The following is a 22,383-nucleotide window of genomic DNA, read 5'->3' on the forward strand; positions in this document are numbered from 1 at the left end:
CAGTGGCTGCATGGTGCCTGGGTCATGTGGCTGCAAAACCAGTTGAAGTCATCACCCCTCCACCACTTTGTTGACAGTTGTTATGAGGTGTTTGTGCAGTTAATATGCTGGGTTTGGTTTTCACCAAACGTAGTGCTGGGCGTTATGGCCTAAGAGCTCTATTTTGGTTTTCTCTTATGCTAACAGAGTCTCAGATGCAACTCTTTGATTTTTGGGAGTTTCTCTGAACATAGGATGGTCCAACCTTGGGCTAAATTTGCTTGTAGCACACATCTAAATGCTTCAGACCACCAAGTTGCTAAAACGTCTGCTTTTATCGAGGTGCTCAGACTTGCTGATAATCCGTTAATCAAGTGCATTTGATTATCAGCACCTGGCTGCTACTTACCCTTTTAAATCCTACAGAAACAGTAAGGAGCCACTGCATAGAGTCATATGACAGGACATATGTTTTGCATACTGACTAAACTCCTGTAATCCATTAAGTACGAGCCTGAATTATTCCTAGATCAGGAGTGACACCAGAGGGTCCAATCTGGCCCACTGAATGTTTTTGCCAAGTAGAAAAATTGCAGTAAAAGTGAGTGGGTTTTTTGAACTGCAAATTTCATTTGAGTCAGAGGTGTGAGTCATCATTGCTGACAAAGGCATTACCTGTGGGTTGCCATGCCACACAGAAGCCAGGTGGTAAAGCCAAAGAGCTTTGCCCATGTTAATTTGCTTTGCAACAATAGCTTTTCTGGTAAACAAAATACTGAATGTGGAAAATCTGAGACGTGTTGTTGGAATTGCACTTATTTCCCTCGAGGCTTCTCGGACAAGACATCACCTGTTTGTTATGTATAATCTTTCGTGAAGAGTTTTAATCACTTGAGATCTAAACAGGCCGTGTGGGGTCCATGGACTAAAATTTCCTGCCACTGATCCACAAACCAAACCTCCATTGACACAGCTGCAGGAATAACTGCATTAGTTTCTGGTTGAATATGTATTACAAAAAACAAGAGAAATAAATAAATACAAATTAAACAAGGAACTGTAACAGTAAGTCTTGTCAGTTCTCTAAGCTGAACATTAGCTCACGACTCAAACATAGATGAGACAGCATAAAATGTGGTCAGTGTGACTTAACTTCTAACTTAAATGTCCTCTGGCTGTGAGGGCGATAGCTGCTCATGCAGGGTAAAAGTCGACAGAAAAATGCTCTCTCCCTCCTCACCATCTACTGCTCACTTAATCCTCAGCTGCTCCACTGTCCAACTGTACAAAATGGAGGTTGAAAAGGGCAGCTCCCTGATGTCCCGCCCTGGGCTGCTACTGTAAATAAGACTGCATCCTCTCAACATTAGAAAATGTGGTAGAGTGCCTTGAAATATTAACGTTGCTTCCATGATTAGCATTACTTTGTTGTTGGAAAATGAGATTCTCCTCTCTGTGTGTCCTGTAGAATTGAAACTTTTCTCCTGACTTTTACTTCCTCTTCTCTGCTTTATTCACGTGATATTTACAAAGAATCTTATTTAGATCTGCTAACATATATTGTTCAGGGCACATTGCAGAACTTTAATCAGTTAATCTGAAGATAATGACCTGGCCTGCTTTTATGTTAATCACTTAGGCTTGTCTAATGTTATAAAAAAAATACGGTGCTGAAAAACAAAGCAGGATTTTCTGATAAAGCGTGACTTAAACATTTGTGAAGCATCCATCTTTTCATCCATTTTTGATCTACTAATCCAATTCACAGTCACTGAGGGTTTGGGACCTATTCCAGCTGTCACTGGGCAAGAGGTGGTGTACACTCTGGACTGAATTGTAGCAACAAAATAGTGCTACAATTCAAAATCTGTTTTAGTGAATAAGTTCTTCCCACCATATGAACATAGCAGCAATCTGCTCTTAATGCTCCCATTTCCAGAAAAAAGGTGTTTAATCCAATATGAGAACTTTAGAGAAAGAAATATCCTCTGGACCTGATGAGTTTGGTAGTGAATTTGGATTATTTAATCATTCATTACTGCAGATGCATCATTTTGTTGCTACAGTTCACAAATTAATGATATCTTTTCAGTATCATCCAGGAATTCCCTCCTACCCTCGTGAGACCGAACCTATTCATTATGTCCTCTGCAGTGGACAAAAAAAAGAAAGTTACACTGAAAGATGTCTGTGTAGGTTCTCAGTCAACCAGATCATGGTGAACTTCTTCTTCAAGAAGTCCAGTCCTTCTCTTTTCAAACTCCTTAGACTAAACTGAAAGACACTGTTTCCTCTCAGGAAAATAGACAGGTTGATGATTTAGTGCTCTCTTTGGATGCTGAGAAAGCTGTTGACCAAGCTGAATGGTCTTTTTAATTCACTGCTTTAACAAATTTGGTTTTGAGGACAATTATAGTGGATGGCTTGAAGATCCTGTATGAGGCCACTATTCTTGTTAATGGTCTTAGATCAGATAGCTTCCCAGTACATCAAATGTACTGAGACTCATACTGGTGAAAGGGCTAGACAATAAAAGAAAATACCAAATAGACAAATAAATAATGAAACATTAATGCATTCTGCATTAATATGACATTGACCTTGAGTTGAGTTGAAAAAATTCTGTTTTTCATCTTTTTACTTTTTACTAGTACTGAAAATTTGTTTCCATTGCACGAGAACACATTTTTAAAAAGAATTATCTCTGTCCATGCCCTGTGATGAGTCAAGTCTCTTTATTCAATCCTATTAAGGATGACATGAAGCTTTTGATCTTAAAAGGAAACGGGACTAGGCGTCTCTAAACATGCATTTACTCAAGCACACAGGCGTGTTTTTATCACTGCAGAGGACATTGCATCAACGTACACTCATTTCCTGTTGTCTGTTAACCAGGCGTTAGGTAACCAAACATGACATAAACCTTACCTTACCCTAACCTTACCATGAAAATTTCATAGTATGAGTCCTCATAACATGAGTAATATGAGTGCAAACACACACATGCTCTTACACCTTCTGACCTCATTCACAGCTGGTTTGGGTGTGCAGTTATTTGTATGAGTACATTTATCCAAAGGCCACATGGAAGAATCTGTTAAACAAAAAACCTTTGCACACCGACTATCTTTGATGTCAACTCTATTACTAGCACACACTAAGACAAAGCGAGGGCGCTGTGTGTTTGAAGTCCAGTCGAGACAGATTTACTGTTCCACATTGACTGGGGATGGTATTTAAGACTCTTCAAGGAGAGGGATTCGATAGCTAGAGAGATTTTATGTGTGTGTAAAAAGTGTGATCTCTCAGACAGTGTGTGCGTGTGTGCGTGTGTTTGTCTGTGTGAAAACAAAAGGGCAAAAAAGACAAGGAATGTGTGAATGAGTGCCAAATAATTCAGTCGGATGAGCGTTTCGCGTCAAAAAATGCTTTGACCAGAGTCTGATTACGTTCCCAGACAGATGCACATACAAAGGCATGCTGTGACCGGCTTCATTGAAAATTCTTTCAGGATTTCACTGACACACTGACAGTTTACCATCTGGACAGGCAGATACCTGAATGTCTTGGAAAACATGCGAACGCTCCACCCCGTATCCTGCAAGTTGACTTCAAGGGCAGCGACTTGAACAGTAAAAATGTGAGAGCATTGAATTGATAGATGGAAGCATTTACCTTTAGCAAGCAGAGTTTCCATTCTCACTCATCTTCACAGTCCTCTCCTAACCTTTACCTAGGATTTTATTTGCCTGACTTCAAATCCAATCATCACTTACAATAACTGTAGTTTCGCTGATATGTGAAGAAAAACACAGTTTGAGAAGATGTGGAAATATGTGCAGTATGACTGTGATGTCTGAGAGATTTAAGAGAAAAGGTCACTTAGGTGGCATTATCACTACACTGAAATACATACCAATAGTGGTTATAGGTCAGTCATTCACACCATGGAGCAGATACACTTAGGTTTCTTCACATAGCAAACCATGCATTAGAGGCGTATGCTGCAAAAGGTCACAGGGGATGGTGCAGTGACTGGGTGGGCTTAGAAAATGTTACTAAATGTTACAGACTTTGCCAATAAAGAAAATGTTTAATGTCCTCTTAAGCAGCATTTAAAGGTAATTCATCTCATCCCAACAATCTTAACCTCAACTTACTCAGTTGTATCCACATTTCTGCATTGTCAGTCACCTTTGATGTGTCACGTGTCATATCCATGTAGCCTCTGTGTGCAGACTTTTTAGGAGCTTATTCAGCCATAAGCAATAACACCAGTTATTTCCATTTTCTTTTTCTGCAGTATGAGTCTCCTTTGCCTGCATCGAACACCAACTGGGAGGCTGTCACCGTGCCCATGTTGGTAAGCCATTCTCACACAAACTTTATTCATGAGTTATTAGTAAAAAAGCCTGCCTTCCAACACTTCCAACCCGTGCATAAATGCATTTGTAAGCACACCAGGAACAATGACTTGTAATTGTAACATATGGACCATTTGCATAGGCCAACACTCACCCACACAGAATACATTATTGCATGCATGTACTGTATTTAATATGCATGAACCTTACAGTGTCAAATGACTTGCTTCCTTAAACTAATGTTTAAAGTACGTTCCGGAAATCAGTGTAATTTCTGTAAGAGTATGTTCTTTGACTTATCTGATCATAATAATTAATAATAAGTGGGCTTCTGGCTGTGAGGAAATTTTAATACATATGGGTTGGTTATATAAGTATGTGGGTGCACGTTTTACACTAGTACATATACTCTTATACTCTTACAAGGATTAGATAATCCAAAAAGAAAAGCTAATACAAATGGTAACAGATGACAATGTCTTTATTTAAACAACAATGCAAAGGGGCTTTAAACATTTTATTTCAATATTCAGTTGAGCTCTTGTGAACATTTATTTTATAAGAGATTGTTTCACATTTTGATAGGAAGATTTACTGATACTGAAATTATCATTTTTATAGGATACTTATTAAGCCACTTTATTTAAGAGCTTACAATAAATCTTAACAAATCTCAGCGGCTCTTGCCTGTTTCTACATTGGATGAATCCACGTTTCCCCCTTAAATTGCTGAAGCCTCATTAGGACCCATGTTCTCTGACCTTAATGAAAGTCATTGCTGATTAGGGCAGTCAGTGTCATACCTATAATGTCCAACATGTCATAATAATTATACTCCTAGAGTAGTGGTCATCCAAATATCTTTTGTTTAATCTGGTGCTACGTTTTGTGCACCCCTGTCCTGACTATTGTTGGGAAGAACTGACAAGAAGGAGATTGTGATTTCAAGAGTGTATGTTCGATATAAGAACATGTTTTTAAATAGCAGAAATTCTGTGTTTAATGTTTTTCCCCACATGTGTATATCTCAGACAGTAGGTTGACATATGCACAAACAGGTGACATATAGCTAAAAAGCATTGTTGCAAAGATTTTGGCATTAACAATATTCACATGAGGTTTAATAGGGTTCATTGTATTGTTAATATGTGCAATATATGCTGTAATGCTCATGTTCAACCATGTGATGACTGGTAGCATTTTCAATTTTGATACAAGGTCAGCCTCACACTCAAGAGTGCTTACAGGCCTGGATGCACTCATTCATTTGAGCAGAAGCGCTGTGTGTGTAAAGAGTGAGCATTTACATTATAGTAAATGGAGTTTCTTAAAATCCAGATTTTGCTAAGTTTATAAATCTGATGTTTATTCAGATTTTTCAGAAATCTGTACAGAATTCTGATCAGAAACAAACAACAGCTCCAAAGTTATGGCTGTTGCTTCAGCTGTAATCCTTTAACTGTGGAAATTTAGGATAAACTGTGGAATTTAGGATAATTTAAATAGAATTAAAGAACTAGTTTTACTCTTGACCTTTGCAGGACAGTGGTGGCGGGAAGGTGTCAGCGGCGGTCACAGAGCAGGCACCTTTTTCACTCGATGATTTAGACAGAACCATAGCTGCCTTTGACACTGTGGAGCAGCTTCTCAGATCCCTCAACCCAAACACATGGAGACAGGACCTGGACAGCATCTACACTCAAACACACATACATTATAGATCCAGGGCCTATCACCTGGCAGGCAGACATAATAAAGGTAAGTTTTACATCTTATGAAAGTTTGACCTTATCTGACCTTAAAGAAGAGGTCAGATGCCCAAATTAAGATTATATTTATAATCCCCATATATAATTCCCTATATGCCTATATGCTGTCAGTATAAACAGTGGCAGTAAAAACATAATTGTGAATACTCTGTATAGCATTATTATCATTTTGACCTTGAAATCAATCTGTTGACCTTGAAGGAGAGGTCAGAGGTCAAATGTGACATGATATTTTAAATCTTTATATGTTGATAATACAAACCACACCTGTAAAAATCATAGTTTCTAAGTTATAAGCTTATTATCTTTTACAAATAAATCATTAAGGTGACCTTGAACACCTCTCTGCTGTTATCAGTGTTGGGCAAATGACTTTGAAAAAGTAATTAATTATAGTTACTAGTTACTTCTTCAAAAAAGTAACTGAGTTAGTAACTGAGTTACAAGATTCTAAAAGTAATTAATTACTTGAAAAGTAACTATTGCATTACTTTTAAAAAAATGTTTAACCCTCTGGGGTCCAGGGTATAATTGGCATAAATAATTGGTATAAATGTTTAATGAATCATATTTCATAACTTTAAATGCAAATATAAATTGTCAATTTTAAAATCAAGTTTTGCAAACAACAACGTTATTTGCAGCCATTTACCTTTTACCCTATTTAAAAAACAAAAACAAATTCAAACTATTTACAGAACAATCAGCTGTTCTGCATTCAATAAGATGCCACACAAATTATTTGTGCCACTCCAAAAAATAATTTCTGTCCACTGTAAAGAAGAACATCACAGCCTGATACCTGCAGGTCTGACAGCAGCAGGTGTATCACTCCTTTTTCTACCTGGAGACAGCAGTCGCCTCATTCTTCTGACACACAACGCAAAACTATCCACAACACTACACACTAACTACACAAGACAGTAGCCATTATTCACACCACTGCTCATTATATAGTGTCTTTGTAGACTTATGTGTTGTAATGAGACCAGCTAACTAGTAGTAATAATGAACTAGTTTATCTTCAGTCAGACAGTCAGCACACAAGTGGATGCTGGGGTGGTGGAGGGGTTGAAAGAGCAGACAAATGTGGCGCTATGTCAGAAACAGAGATGGGAAATCTTGCAGCTGAAACAGGGCGTCTGGTATATGACACGAGGACGATGAGGCTTTTTATTGCGTGTGCTGTGTGACGCAGTGCAGTTCCTGAACCACCTCGCAGGCTTCGCTTCATTTGATGCCGTAGGATGAAAGTCATCCCTTTTTATTGTTCTGCAGATGGTGATCCTCAAAATCACTGCTGCGTGCACAGTATTCCTCCTCGTGCCGCTGCGGTCGGTCTCTGGTAGCTTGAAGTGGAGGGGGAAGAGCGTGAAGCCTTGTGCTGACCCAGACAGACCCAAACAGCAGGAGGCCCATTCTAACATACCGAGCTATACATAAAACTCAGTGCTACACCACTGCAGAAGACGTCTGCTGCTGTAATTTGAAGGAAATTAGTCATGTAATAACTTTGATGGAGCAAAATTGTTGCTGGATGTTCAAATATAGCGCAGATGACAGCCAAAGACAACCCATGAAAAGGTGTATTAGCCAGCCTCTGTCACTTAAGAAAGAGATCTGTTGTAACATTAGGCTTTCTAGTAGGTGAGTGCATTAATATTTAATTTGGCTTTTAGGAAGGAATATATAACAGCAGGAGAAACACGCACATGCACTTCCAGCATAGTGATCAAAGTAACGGTGACAACTAAGAGAAGTCTGATTGACTATGATTGAAAAAGGAAACTTTAAAATATTTTTTCTGTTAATACCAGAGATGTTTTTTTCGGGGGGTGCTCCATTTTATGTGCAAAAGTATTGCCGTAAGTTGTTGCATCATCGAATTGCCCTTTGGGAGGGTTTATAGTGAGTCAGTGACAAGTTTAAGGCGAGACAGAACAACGCAGCTCTTTACTGTGAAGTCAATGCCAGCGACCTGCAGTCATTCAAGCAGCAGATTTTATCCTTGGGGATACAGACTGCAGATGTCTTTGACTAGATATGAAAATTAATATGCTTATTCCATACACAATAGAAAGGGAGTGTTTGTGTGTGCATGTCTGTAAAAAAATGTTCAAGCTTGCAGCATTTGCAGTGCTTTTGAGCCATCTCTCTCCTGTTTCAGTCTTTCTACCCGAGGGCTGTCCTGTTCCTTAGTAAATATTTGTACTTGACAGCAAATCTATCTCATTTATTAGTGCACGTGTGCGTGCGCATGCTGGATTGGCACAAGGACGAGGCTCTGTGTAGGGGCAGTTAGTGCATTTTGCAGGACTACCTAGAGCTGCATAGATGCTGCAGGTCTTCGATACACAAGTATAGCTCTCTCTAATTGGGAATTCAACCTGTGCAGTGGAGCAGAAATCTGCCACAGTCAGCAGCTTGGCTTTGCTTTCATTAAGACACACATACAAAGACACCCACCTCTGTTCTCATGAAAGACAGCGAGCCAGATGATAATATTAATTGGGTCGGCTCCAGGTCCGTAAAGTAACTCACACATATTCAGCCTCAAACAATTTCAAATGAAGTCGTCGTAATGCTAATACAAATAAACTAATCTTCAAAGAAACTGAGGGGTAAACACTGGAGCAGAATATGTTTTATGATTTTCCACACGTGCTCAGACCCTATGATGTGTTCACGTTGATACTGTGTGAGTGACACAGTCATTCTTGGAGTGTTGCTTGCTCATCTGTCTCTGTGTTCTTTCCCTCCCCTTTCCACACCAGTGCCTTTCTGGGATTATACTCATTCTCCTTAAACAGACACCTGCAAGTCTCACACATACACACCTGCAAGCTCACAGCATAAAAAAGAACCCCGTGCCTTCACCGTCAACCGTAAAAGCATGTGCCTTACCCCCAAAGTACACAAACACACTTACTGGATTTGCTCATTAGAGGCAATGCAGTAGCATAAGTCTGAATGTGCTGCTGTCACATTGTACAATCTAAAGAAACATTACCTCACAATTCTGTCACCAGACATGAAATTATCTCTTGCTGAAAATGTGTCTTTTTTTATCTTTAGTAAAATCGCAGACTACCTACATGATGGGTTCACTGTCATTTGCAAGCATGGACAAGGAATAAAGGCTATAATATGGTTGTAAATGTAGATTCATTTAGTTCAGCTGTATCCACACTTGACCATTCTCCAATTCAGGGTTGTGGGTGGGAGGCTAGGTCCTATCCACTTGTCGTAAGGGGAAATAGACAGGATACGCCATGGATAGTTCATCACAGGGCTAATACGGACTGACAGATAACCTGATTCCCTCCCATCCACAATCTAGGGCCAATTTAGAATCACCAGTTAACCTGACAAGCATGTTCGAGCACCGGGGACCACCCAAAGGAAACCCGTAAAGACACACAAAAGACCCCATCCAACCAGATGGTTCAAACCAGGAGTCTTTTTGTTGCGAGGTGCCAGGCTCCACATGGCAGTTCTTTCCCTTGTTAGAAAGAATTTGAGTAGCAAATGATCATTATTCTTAATTTCCTGACATTTTTATATGTATAATAAGATTTATTCAAATGAGCAGATAGCTTTAAACTGATTTCACACTATCTTCTCTACTTATCCAATATTGTCACACAGTTGTCCTCATTTAACCTGCTAATGCTCACACAAACGCTGACATTATCCACTTTTCATTTAGTCTGACGCAGATGTGCAAATATCAGCTGCCTGTAAGACAGAAATCGAGGATTTTAAAGGAAGAGGCAAACGTGTGCAGCACCTCAACTAGAGATAGCTTTCATTTGATGCATTTCTATTCTATATAACTCATAAGTCTGTTCTTAATTTCTTATGACCATTTTACTGAAAAAGGAGGCCTAAAACAACCATCATCAGTGTTATAAATGCAATATATATAGAGCGCTATCTACCTTCACTTCTCCTTCTCTCTGCCCTGCCAAAGGAAATGATAAAATCTTTCCCCACATTTCTCTCCTAATGGCAGCCATGCTGTCTTGCTGCCAGTGTTTTTGGTTTGTTTTTTGTTTTGTTTTGTTTTTTTGGGGGGGGGGTTACAGCACTACCTGAACTGCTAATGAAGCTCTGCTAATGCTGACAGTTTTACCTTTAAATTGTTTCAAGTACATATATATGGACAAAAGCTCTGCTAGGGTTTGAGTGCTTAAGCCACGACTGTACTTGATTAGTTTAGGGCTTTCTCCTTGTACTCAGGGAGGACAGTTGCTTTCTACTATAAAGGTGAACGTATCAGCAGTATCTTCTTGTTATGTTGCTTTTGCGAAGCTCCGACTCAGTCATGCATCCCTGAAGTGGTTTCTGCAGGCGGTGGAACATCGGACTGTGGTATAATAAGTGCTGAAGCTTTGGTACTCGAGTATGACTCCAGCAAACTCTAGGAGACCACTGAATAAACATTTAGAACTTTTACATCTACTTTTATCAATGCGATAAGTAAATGAAAGTGAACTGTGTAATAATTTCTTTAAAAAATATAAAAAAACTTGTGTTCTTATCCACTTTATGATTTCTATGCCGCGTGTGTTGTAAAGATTCACTGCCCTTGGTATGGAAAGTGCAATGATTATTATTCTGCTGATGACCACAATCAGTGAGCAATCAAACCACCACTGATTGTTGCTCTGCTTCTGCTGTCTTTCTTCTATTCTTCCTCTTATCTTTTTGCCTTCAAACTGCCTGTGGTCTCTCTGAATTGCTCCCAGATTAAATTAAAACACTCGTGCTGTTTTTCACAGACAAAACAGCACGAGTGTCGGTTTCATTTCTCTCATTTGTCTGTGCATAACTGAGATAACTGTTGTAGTTCTCTGCTTAACCACATTACAAATCAATCTTTTCATCACAGTTGTTTGTTGGCATCAGAACAAATATTCACCTTCTACATTTTCACCGAGCAGACTTATGTGAATAATAAACGTATAAAGATTCTAGTCGAGCTCCTGGATCTGAATCTTTAGCAACAAGTGCTTTAATTAATTATTTTAAGTGTCCACCTGTCAAATAATTGCCTTAATTCCCTCAAAATGAGTTTTGAGTCATTGCAGCAGGTCCAGTGTGTGCTAACTAGGTGATTTTTCTTCAAAGTGATGACACAAAGAAAGGCTGTGATCTTCAATCAATGAATGCCCCCTGCTTTTTTTACTGCATCTCTTTCAATCCTCTCTCCATCTCTACAGTCACTTGTCATTGAAGTTGTCCCCATAACTAATAGTGTCTCCACCTCTCAACCATTTTCACTCAGTCAATATTAAGGATATTTTTAATGTAAATCACTCCCGTCCTTCCACGCCATTCTTCATTCTGTGCCTCCACTGTCCCAAACATTTGTCTTTATCATCACATAAAGCAATAACTGACCTGTCTCTTTCAATCTTAGTGTTAAAGGGAACTTTGCAGTGTAACACAGTATAAAAAGAGCTATTTTCCTTAGTGTATTTCTGTCATACCATAAAACACAACAGATTAAAAAAAGAGAAGGTAATTTGCTATTGTAAAAATTAGTAAGTCTTGATAAAAAGCACAAAGCGAGAGGGAAAAAAATGTGATCGTTTATTAATTTGATACTTTTCTGCATTATTGTCAAGTTGATCTGAACCGGCTTCACAACGATGTCAAGTGGTACAGCTGTACTCCTCGCAACTACTCTGTGAACTTGCGAGAAGAGCTGAAGACCACCAACGCCGTCTTTTTCCCTCGATGTCTGCTGGTGAAACGCTGCGGGGGCAACTGTGGCTGTGGCACTACTAACTGGAATAATGGTTGTACCTGTCAGGCCTCCAAAACAACGCTCAAACTGCACGAGGTAGGTTTAGCACCATGGAGGCACTCACACCGAGTTCAGATAATTACAGATTTCCAGACCACACAGCATCACAAAGAAAGAAAGAAAAGACGTGCAAGCTATACAGACACCCACACAGGCACACTAAGATATTTGGATCTCACAGTAAACCAGCAGAAATCTTTTTTATATGGGGAAAAAGAGCAGAAAAATTAGAGGGTGTGAAAGGGAAATTTGCTAAATATTCCCTCTACTGCGTCTATCTGGTGAGCAATGCCTTTCAAAGATGTTTTCCATAATGGCTCATGTGATATTTGAGACTTTTGGTGTAAGAGATGGTTTTGCTACTGTTACTGTTGAACTATGATGGAACTAGATGAGTCCACCAGAAGAAGCAAATTGTAACAACCATTACACTGTTTGTTAGTAAAACTGTTGTTTTCAATACATTCTGTTTCAAAAGAGAAAAAAGTTTCTTGTCCATAAAAACAATAGTTCAAATCATAAACAGTTTAATGTACTCAATATTTTTCCGTGAATGTTTGTGCATATTGCAGCTGTAATTATGCAGCAGTACATGGGATCGTTAAGGGTTCTTCTTAAAAAGTCTGAAAATTAATTCAGCAAAAAATCGCCCTAAAATGTCTCACACTTCACACACTTTTGCTGTCTTCATTAAATACTGAGAGGGAGCAACAAATCATATTAACCTTGGTCACACATGGCGATGAATGAGTCAATGGACAGAATGTATAATTACAAATGTACTGTAATATTTACAAAGTCCAGAAATACAAACGGCATATATATATATATATATTGTGAAATCTTTTTTAACTCCATTCACCCCTTTCTGCTCATTACTTCATTTAAATTCAATTCAATTCAGCTTTATTCTATTCATGTAGCACCAAATTACAACAACAGTTGCCTGAAGGCACTTTACATTCTAAGGTATAAAATACAGAGAAAATCCCAACAATTGTATGATATCGTATTGAGTGAAAAAAGAAAGGTGAAGGTGAAGAAGAAACACTCAGTGCATCATGGGAAACCCCCCAGCAGCCTAGACCTAACTAAACTGTAAAAGTTGAGAGGGTTCCAGTCTCCCAAAACCAAACTGGGAGCTAGTTCCACAGAACGTATCATTAAGCACTGAGATTTATCTGCAGTAGTTCTGTAAGAATATTACTGCGTCTATTACAAACAAAGAAAAACATTCCTATAATGCACTTTTATTGCTAAATGTAATATATCAGAACTAAGACTAATACCACATGAATCATATCAAATTACAGGCCCATCGTAGACTAATAGGATACTTTCTTTCTACTTTTTTTTCTTTGTGTTACTCAGATATATGAAAATCCTCAGATACATAGCAACATTTTAAGCCCAGTGAAATGCTGAGCTGGCATTACACTAATAGGACTATTTTTTATCAGCACTCCCAAATCCAAACAAAAAAACATCAATTAGGCCATAAAAATCATTAATTTAGGTTTGTTTTTTGTATGGTGCAGCGAGTCTGGTTACAGAAATGTTACAGAAAGGTGAAGCAGATTTATTCAAGCACGAGAACGACATTTAAAAGTTCCACATCGTGCTGGGTACACGATGCTGCGGAAGGAAGAGAGTGAGCGAATGAAAGAGGGACTGAGAGGAAGTGATTTAGATGCAGAGTGAGGGACAAGCAGGGAGAAATTGGGCGAGTAGTAGCGAGGGCTGCATCAACAATGAAACAGCAATGCACCATCAGTCTCGCGCTTTCTCCCCACTTCTCTTCTCAGTGCTTTGTATGCCGCCTCTGTCTTTCTCTTTCTAATCTCTCCATATCTCCATTGTAAGCATTCTGTCTCTCCCTTCCTCTCTCTCTCTCTGGGTTTCCATCATCCTTTCATTCTACCCAATTCCCATTTTCAATTTATCCCTTTGCAATCCACCATTCTTGTTCTTTAAGCCTGCCATTCATTCTTCTCTGTCACTTCCCTCCATCTCTTTGTGTCTTTGTTCTTGCATAGCATCATTATTGAAACATAGTCCATAGGGCTCTCTCTCACTGTCTCTCTTTCTCTCACTGTTAAAAATCATACAATGACAGTTTAGACAAAAGTGGGATTTGGGGTTGTAATGGTGCTATGTGTGTGAAAAGGAAAAAAAAGTGTATTGTGTCGGTACACATTGCACTGCAGAGTACAGAACCACTGCAGTTTGGGTTCTCATGAGTGTGTTTGTGTGTCTAAGAGAGAGTAGGGTACAGAGACTGTGACTTCCTTTGTTCACTCTTCTCCTTGCCGGTAATCACGGACCTGTAGCTGCTTCCTTCAGTGACTTAACTTCTCTAGAAACACGTTATTACTCACACTAACGTTTCACTTCTGGGAAGTCCTGACATTAATCATTGGTCGCGTCTCTTTCATTGAGCTTTGGAAAACAAATTTGCTGCATCATTTGTGGAACAGTTTGTACCTTTGCTGTATTTTTACATTAACAGGAAATGCAGCAAATGGTGACTAAATCAAATTATGATTTCAGTGCTATGTATTTCCCAGTAAACATTTCTTTTGGTAACTTATGTTTTCCTTATTACCTGATAATGGGAAAAGCTCCTGCTCCCAAAGACTCTGAACACAAATAAGAAGACAGGTTAAGACATGAACAGATTTTTAGTGTAGCCACTTACAATAAACAGGGAGAACAGAAACTCCCGAAAAGCCAGGAGAAGATGATTTTCCATGACTACCCCATCATCGACTTTGTAATCTACATTTTTGACTTGCCCACTTGCTTCAAAGCCAAGTTTTCTGACATATTCAAATCCTCTCAGGTAGCAGTTCCTCTTTTTTGTTGTTGTTATTGAACTCCTGTAGTGTTTTGTCCCAACTGGTGTGCTTCCTCTTGATATTTCCTCTTTTATATTCAAACAGGATTCAACAAATACAATCACTTGACAACACAAAACAACGTCTGGCAACGAGACGGAAAACAAGAAATAATTTGTGCCCATTTTCATTCCCATTCTGCGTCCTTACCATTTTTTCCCTCTGTGCCTCTTCTAGGTGCTGAAGTATGCTCCAGACCCCATTCGGTATCAGCGCCATCAGAGTCCAAAGGTTCGCTGGGTCATTGATGAAATTTTCCTCTCACATCATGAACAGTGTGAGTGCGCGTGTCCCTCCCAGCCCCCTCGCTGAGGTGGGCACATCTGGAACTGTTAGACGAGTTGTCCTTTCTATCTATTTTGCAATGGACTTCATATAATAATAGCACCGCTGACAAACATGCAACAAAGAAGAAGGTAACAATTGACTTGTAAACTGCAGCTCGCGTCATGACTTACCTTTCCTCTGTCTATGGGCCAAACCTGTAAATCCTGTAAACGCAACTCCCATCCCAATGTTTGCTATTTACCATTCCTGCAACTTGGTATTTCTGTCTTCACTATTCGTGCTGCATTTAAACATTACATGTATGGTATGAGTGTTAACGTCTTCCAAAGAAATCCCCATTAAACTCAGTCCAATTTCTTTCCTCCCAAATTTTAAAACCGTCGTTGTTGTAAACTTAAATTTACATTTTGATGAAAGGATTTTAAGGGAGGCCAGCCTGATTGAACTGAACCTGAATTTTTCTCCAAGCCCTAGAAAAGAAGTCTTTTACTTTTATGTCACATGTTTTATTGCATTTTTTGTTTTAAATAAGACTGTTTCTAGAAACTTCAGGCAACTGCCACGAGCATGCTGAGATGAGTGAGTGTGAAACAGAAGGGGAGAGGGGGAGAGAGGGGGGATGGGTTGAAGGAAGTTTACACAAAAATAACACTTGATATGAACTACAACCTCCAGGCTAACTACAGCCCTCCACATTAACACATTTACATGCACACACATCCACTCCAGGCTTCCAAAACCCAAAAAACTGTAGTTATTTATACAGGATCCTGAGGCTTCTTCTACTTTGTCTGGATATCACGCTCCTCGTTATCTGTCCGTCCATCCACACAGCTCATGCGTCTTTCTTTTCTTTCTCTCTCGCTGCCTCCGAGTCGAACACATCAAAGAAAATGTCAGATCCGGCTCCTGCCCCGTGCCCAATTTTCCAAGCATTCCTGGCATTCCAGCTGCTAAGCGGAATTCTGCTAACGCGGATAAAACCGCGACACTTAGACCCTGAACGCACAGCAAAGGAAAGAGAGAGGGAAACAGGAAGTTTATAGGAGAGGAGGCTGATGGAAAAGGGGAAATCGAGCCTTCTATTTGTAGATCACCAGCACGTCGGGATAAGAGGAGCACGATGCTTTTATGATAGATTCCAATTTTTTCTTGAATTTTCTAAATGCTCGTGTGTGTCACAATCTCACACGCTGCCCTGTAAGTTTGCAGAGATCTGTGGGAATTACCGTGAGCGATGTTCTTGATCTCTGCTCATAACACAAGCAGCACTTGAGTGTGTGTATGCGTGTCAGTCCCCCTGTAGCAGCGCAGGAAGAGGTCCTTTTGTTTAAAGGGTGGAGGGTTACCAACAGTCTGTAAGAGCTGGCAGCGGATCCAAGCATGTGAATGCTCAGCATGTGACTGTGTGTGCATGTGTGTGTAGCTGTCGGTTTAATGGAGAGTCAAAGCAGCAAAGCTAGAAATTAAATGAAACGCTCACATTGTAACACTGAATTATTATTAATAGATGACAAATCTGGGTAAGTTTAGGTAAAATGACAGATTTCTGAGGCGCTCTGCTGGAAAAGTGTACAGGTGTATGTAGAAGGGACTAGAAGGGACTACAGATACTTTACAGAACAAACATCTAAACGTAAATTATGATTTTTTTTAAACAAAAGCCAAATCATCTCTGAATCGCTAATAAATATTTTTTAATTTCTATGTGTTATTTCATTGTTAGACTTTTGGTACACTCAGAAAAGTGTTTTTCTTATCGCTTCTCATTGGGTTCTCATTGACTCTGCTTAGAGTCATCACCATCACTAATCAGCATATCAGAGACATCACATTCTGCAAGTTAAATTCATGCTGTGTGGTCAACACACAATGACTCAAGTCATTTATGTTATTTCAACAAAATGCTGTGTTTTGCCAGGTCAACATTTTAGGCTAAAACGTTTTTAAATGCATAGTATTGTGTTGAAGTAACACAAGGGACTCAAGTTAACTTTCTCCAATAAATCCAACTTAAGCAGAATCTTTAAAACCAACAGTAGTGAGGTTTGTTTTTTTAGAGTGCATAAGGACATCGGCTGCTGCAGTTTCTGGACCATGCATATAAAATAAAGGAATAGTTTTTACATGCAAATTGATGTATTATAAACGTAGCAGGACCTGTGGTTGTGCACCCGTGTGTGTGTGTGTGTGTGTGTGTGTGTGTGTGTGTGTGTGTGTGAGCGTGTGCATCCTGTGTCTGCCAGTTTGCTGCTGTTATCAGCACATTCCACTGTTGCATGCACCAGTGACATGCTCTTTTTTCCATGTAGCTGTTTTGTTTTCTCCTGCAGCTCTTGAATATGAGATCACATGTATCTCAGCGTAAAACTTTAACTAGTTTCTTAGGTCAAACACAAACAGAGGGCCTTTGGGAACATTTGAGAGTATCGTACCTTTCAAAGAGATTTGTTTCAGTTTCCCTTCCCAGAATTTCAACAGGTGGCTAAGTAGTTTTAACTCAGAGAAAAGCTGTTGATGTCTGTTTTAACGAACAAAAGTCAACCTCTGTTGCTCCATTCAAAATATATTAAAGACAAAACTGTATGCTTTACCTAAATAATTTATTGTCTTTTTCTGTTGTTTTATTTAAAAAAATCAGTCTGTTGGTTTTGATAAATAAAATATTTCAAGCATTACTGGCTCGAATGCTTTGTTTTGTGTTATTTTTCCCCAGCCAAAAAATGATTTTATCAGGTCTTTGCCCAGGTTTGATATGATATGGAACAATGACTTGTTTGATCACCTGTGCAAAGCAATGGCAAATCTGTGGCAGTTTTTTTTTTTTTTGTTTGTTCTTTTGTTTTGTAGTGGATACCTCACACCCGATGTAGAGAAACACTGAGAACTGCAAAGAGCCAACGCAAACATAAGAAGAAGCTGTCAGATACCTTCTTACACACAGGACACAGGTCGCACAGGTCACCACTGAAACCGCAAATGCAATTTTTAAGAACAATGTAACACTAGTAGGTTCAGGAGGGGCTAAATAATTGAGCCAATCGAGTGTTTATTAGTTTTCCACAATCACTTTTCAGGAACGCCTCCACTTTTCTCTGAGCTGGTGATTCAGCTGCAGTCCAGCAACTTGGGAAAGATTTGGACAGCTGGATAATCGGACTGAGCTTTTATTTTTTTCCCCGCTTCGTCATTCACTCTGGGGAAAAATAAAAATAGAAAAACAAAATCTCTTCATTGCAGCTTTATTTCCTGTTGCTGAGGGACAGATGTTACGTTGAATTCACAATGATGCATATTTTGTCATAACAATGCATTTTGTAATTTAACTGCATCAGTTTCATCAACACTTCTCGTAACGCTGGCACAAATTATTTTGTAATGTTGTCTGTGTGGTTGTTTTTCCAACATAATATGCTCACAGTTACATTATGGACATGTTAGTTTACTTTAGTTTGCTACTATCATAACAAGTATTAGTTAGAACTAACCAGGAAGTCAACTTGAACTTCAGAAAATATTAAAAAGATGTTGGGGATATAAACCAAATCTAATGCTGCTCAAACTTCTATATTAAAAGGCACATTCACACATTGCTTTAAGTGTTATTATTTTTAAACATCTATCACAGTGGTAGTTTAACCAAAAACCATTTGTCATGTGAACTATAGAAGCTTGAGAATTGAACCGCCGACGTCCTCTCTATGCTACTACCTGAATCATGGTAAACACACCAGGTAAGCATAATCTTTCATCATGCAGGATTAATGTGCTAAAAGGAAATGTTATGACCAAAACCTCCAAGACTGTTTTTGCTGCCTGACCTCTTAGCAGTCTCTTCATGACTAATTTCTTTGCTACCATCACTCCCAGCTGAGGATCGTTAAACAGCTGCTGTTAAACTGAAGTGCGTTCTGCAAACGCAGGTCACGCTTCAAGTTTGAGGTCAGGTCTCTGGTCCGGCCAATTCGTCCACACCAAACTTGCTTTCTGCAGTGGTGCACAGTCATGTAGAAACAGGAAGGGGCCATTCCCAAACTGAACTTTGCAGTTGGCACAATGCAGTCAGACACGGTGTCAGATTTTACATGGCCCACCACTTTGTAGTTAAGTTCCTGTTGTTCCTTATCGCTTCCACTTTGTTATAATACCACTAACAGATTACTGTGGAATATTTAGTATTTAATTTCACAACTGAACTTGCACAGGTGGCGTCCTATCACTGTACCACGCTGGAATTCACTGAGCTCCAGAGAGCGACCCATTCTTTCACAAATGATTGTAGAAGCAGTCTGCATGTCAAGGTGCCCGATTTTATACACATGCGGACATGAAAGTGACTGGAACACCTGAATTCAATGATTTTGATGGGTGAGCGATTACTTTTGGTATTATAGTGTAACATTAGTGGGCTATGACCCTTATTAGGTGCCGTGGTAATCACACAGAGCAGATTAAAGCAAATCGACTGTGTGTGATATTATACAGGTCAACCTCACAACAACAAAGTAGAATGCTTAGGTCATCAGTAACAAGGGCTACCAGCTAATGTGACCCATGGCACTGTCACTGCCACTACAAGGCTAAACATGCACACTGTCTGCTGGATTCATCTGTAGAAAAGAGTTTGCTGTTTCAAGTCGTAATACTGCTACCCTTCCCATTTTATCCGAGTCTTTTTTACATATCTTAAGGCTGTTTCCTGTCCCAGTTGTTGCTGTGGCAACCCTTCCTGTGCTCTTATCGTTAAACAGCAGTCTCCCCTTATACAGCCCGACAGTCACATCCCAGTACAAACAGCCAGACATTTGTCCATCCATCCACCATACATCCATCCATCCTGAGTAGTTTTTGAATTACCCAAAGAGAGAGAGAGAAAAAATCCAACAAAGTACACTGCTCTGAGTCCCTATGGACACGGAAAAGACTGAATATGAAACATAGAGCGAGATAAACAAGAGTGACCAGAATTAAGATTGAGCTTTAAAAAAGTGAAGTAAACAGAGAGAGACTGTAGGGAAAGGCAGATCAATCAGAAAAGAGAGAGAGAGAAGGTCAGAGAGAGACGGGGCATGTTGTTTGTTTGAGCCCATCATTCCTACACGGCCATTTTCGAGCCTGTCAGCAGCTTCTTATCTTTTCCTTGTGGGCAAACACACACAAAATGTCAACTCACTTTGTCTTACAGATTAGGCTGCCCTCGGGCTATTTTCATTTTTTCTTAAACATGCATACATTTAAATGACTGTCGTGCAGCCCCAGTAGTGAGGCTTTCTCATTCTTGACCTGATTCTCTGCTTCCTCATCTGTGCCTTAACCCTCCACTCAGTCTCTACTCCACTCGCTCACACTCGTTTAGCACTTTCCTTTAGATCGAGGTGTGTTTCACGCGGTCTTTCTGTTATTTCCTTCTTATTCGCATTGACTCAGTCTCCCCTCTTTGTGGCGTAATGATTTCTGTCTTTCTCACAGCATCAGGAGGAATCATAACCCAGCGGTTAACTGAGAAACCAGGAAATTAAACCTGGAGGGAAACATTCAAGGACCTTCATTCAAACCTCTGTTATGATATTGCTCTCCTGCCACTTCTTGTATATTTTATATTCCTTTTGTCATCTCCCTTTCTCTAATGGCGTTTAAGTGTACTTCTGGAAGCAATGGTAAGGAGGCTGTCAATTTTCAATCTTTTTTTGTGATTTATTAATAATAGAGTTAGTATCTTACGATCATAATACCTACCCGTGCTTGTGCTCTAACTGATTTATATATATATCTCCTTCTCAGCTGACTGGTGGTAATCCTTGATGATTTAATCTGGAAGATCTGAGGAGTCTGACAAAAGCAGAGGCAATGTTACAGATTAAACTGCTGCTCTCCCGCCTTATTTCACAGGACTTGAAGTTATTCATTCCATGTGTTTGTGTAATGTGTAATGTTTAGTCATATTACAATTACCCATGTTTTTCTAGTTTAAAGGTCAATCAAATGGCTAAATTAAATTGTAAAAGTATTGCTCATAGTGGCCCTTCAGCACTACTGAAATGTTGAGCGTCTTTAAGCTTGTTTTGGTTTATTGCCCTGACAAAGCTAGCATTAGAGAGCACATGGTCATTTTAAAAGCTTGCTTTTTAACATTTTTGTGTTCATACGAGCTGCAGTGCTGTTAAACTTGTCAACACTGAGTGCGTTTTTGTCTATCAAAACTTAAAGTTGAGTCGAAAGCACGATTTAATCTAGGGAGGAGGTTGAATTGTGCTTAATTAGCCTGGACAGTAGCGGGGATGGAAAGAGTTGGGTGAACTGATTAAGCGACAAACAGATTTCAGTGAGAAGAGAAATACACTTGACAAAGACAGACAGCGCCAGACAGGAAGATTTGAGGGGGCAAACTGATGGGAATTGACGGAGAGGAGAAGACTCATGAAGACAGAAAAAAAAGGCCTTAAGACAGAAGTGAGCGTTTGAGAAAAAGCGACACATGGGCAGATGATGAGGAGGTGGAGGATAGCTGATGAAGTCATTGAGGCGTGTAGCAAAGAATGGTGAGAATATGACCCTTAACTGAGACACGCTGTAGTGAGACAGCATTGCCCTACATCGCACACAGTGTGAACTGACATGCAGCAGAGACGAATGGGAGGAGCGCTGTCAATCTGTCCTTTCTTTAAAAAAAAGAAAAAGAAATTGTCTCCTCTTCTCCAGACAACTTCCAAGATAACAAAACAGCTTCTTTATGAGTATTTAGTCTTCAGCCACTTATATCACTCACAGAGTAACATGTGGCTGTTTTACTTTGTTGCCCACACGTGGGTGAGGATTGTCCTTTGGCCACTTTGGAAAACATTGCACAGTTTTTCTTCCCTTTGACTGATTCCTCTAATTACCCTTTTTACTTATACGCACACACATACAAACACCCGCGACCTGCAGCTCTTCCTCCTTGTCCCTTGCCCCCATCTTTCCCCTCTTTCACACTACATTATAGAACAGCTTTCATTTAGGTATGAATATTAGATATTTCCTTTGAATAATGGAGAGAGACTTTATGTGAGGAATCTGCAGACATAGAGAGAAAAAAGGACAGTCCTGCTCGCGGGTCTTCACTTGCACATTTAAAATAGTCCAATAAAAATGACATTCTCACATCCAAACTGTCCCATTAAATAAATGATTTACTTAAAGTGCAAGGCAAGAATTCAGGTCTGTGTCTTTCTGTACACTGTGTTGCTTCAAAAGGTGGGAAACTGGAGGTGTCTGCTTGCGATGCAACTGCA

The 22,383-nt window shown here is 39.5% G+C and overlaps 1 protein-coding gene across 2 annotated transcripts in view; it reads left to right on the forward strand.

The window, feature by feature from the left end:
- Nucleotides 1-15,489, forward strand: part of pdgfd (platelet derived growth factor d) — a 53,258-nt gene extending 37,769 nt beyond the window's left edge. For both annotated transcript variants that reach the window (XM_026192987.2, XM_026192989.2), the window contains exons 4-7: nt 4,283-4,342; nt 5,885-6,101; nt 11,746-11,963; nt 15,002-15,489. In XM_026192987.2, the coding sequence (XP_026048772.1) occupies nt 4,283-4,342; nt 5,885-6,101; nt 11,746-11,963; nt 15,002-15,136 (630 nt within the window). In that variant the 3' untranslated portion in view covers nt 15,137-15,489. The remainder of the gene's footprint in view (nt 1-4,282; nt 4,343-5,884; nt 6,102-11,745; nt 11,964-15,001) is intronic.
- The last annotated feature ends 6,894 nt before the right edge of the window (nt 15,490-22,383 follow it).

This window comes from Astatotilapia calliptera, chromosome 14 (assembly GCF_964374335.1).
Source record: "Astatotilapia calliptera chromosome 14, fAstCal68.1, whole genome shotgun sequence".
Taxonomy (NCBI): domain Eukaryota; kingdom Metazoa; phylum Chordata; class Actinopteri; order Cichliformes; family Cichlidae; genus Astatotilapia; species Astatotilapia calliptera.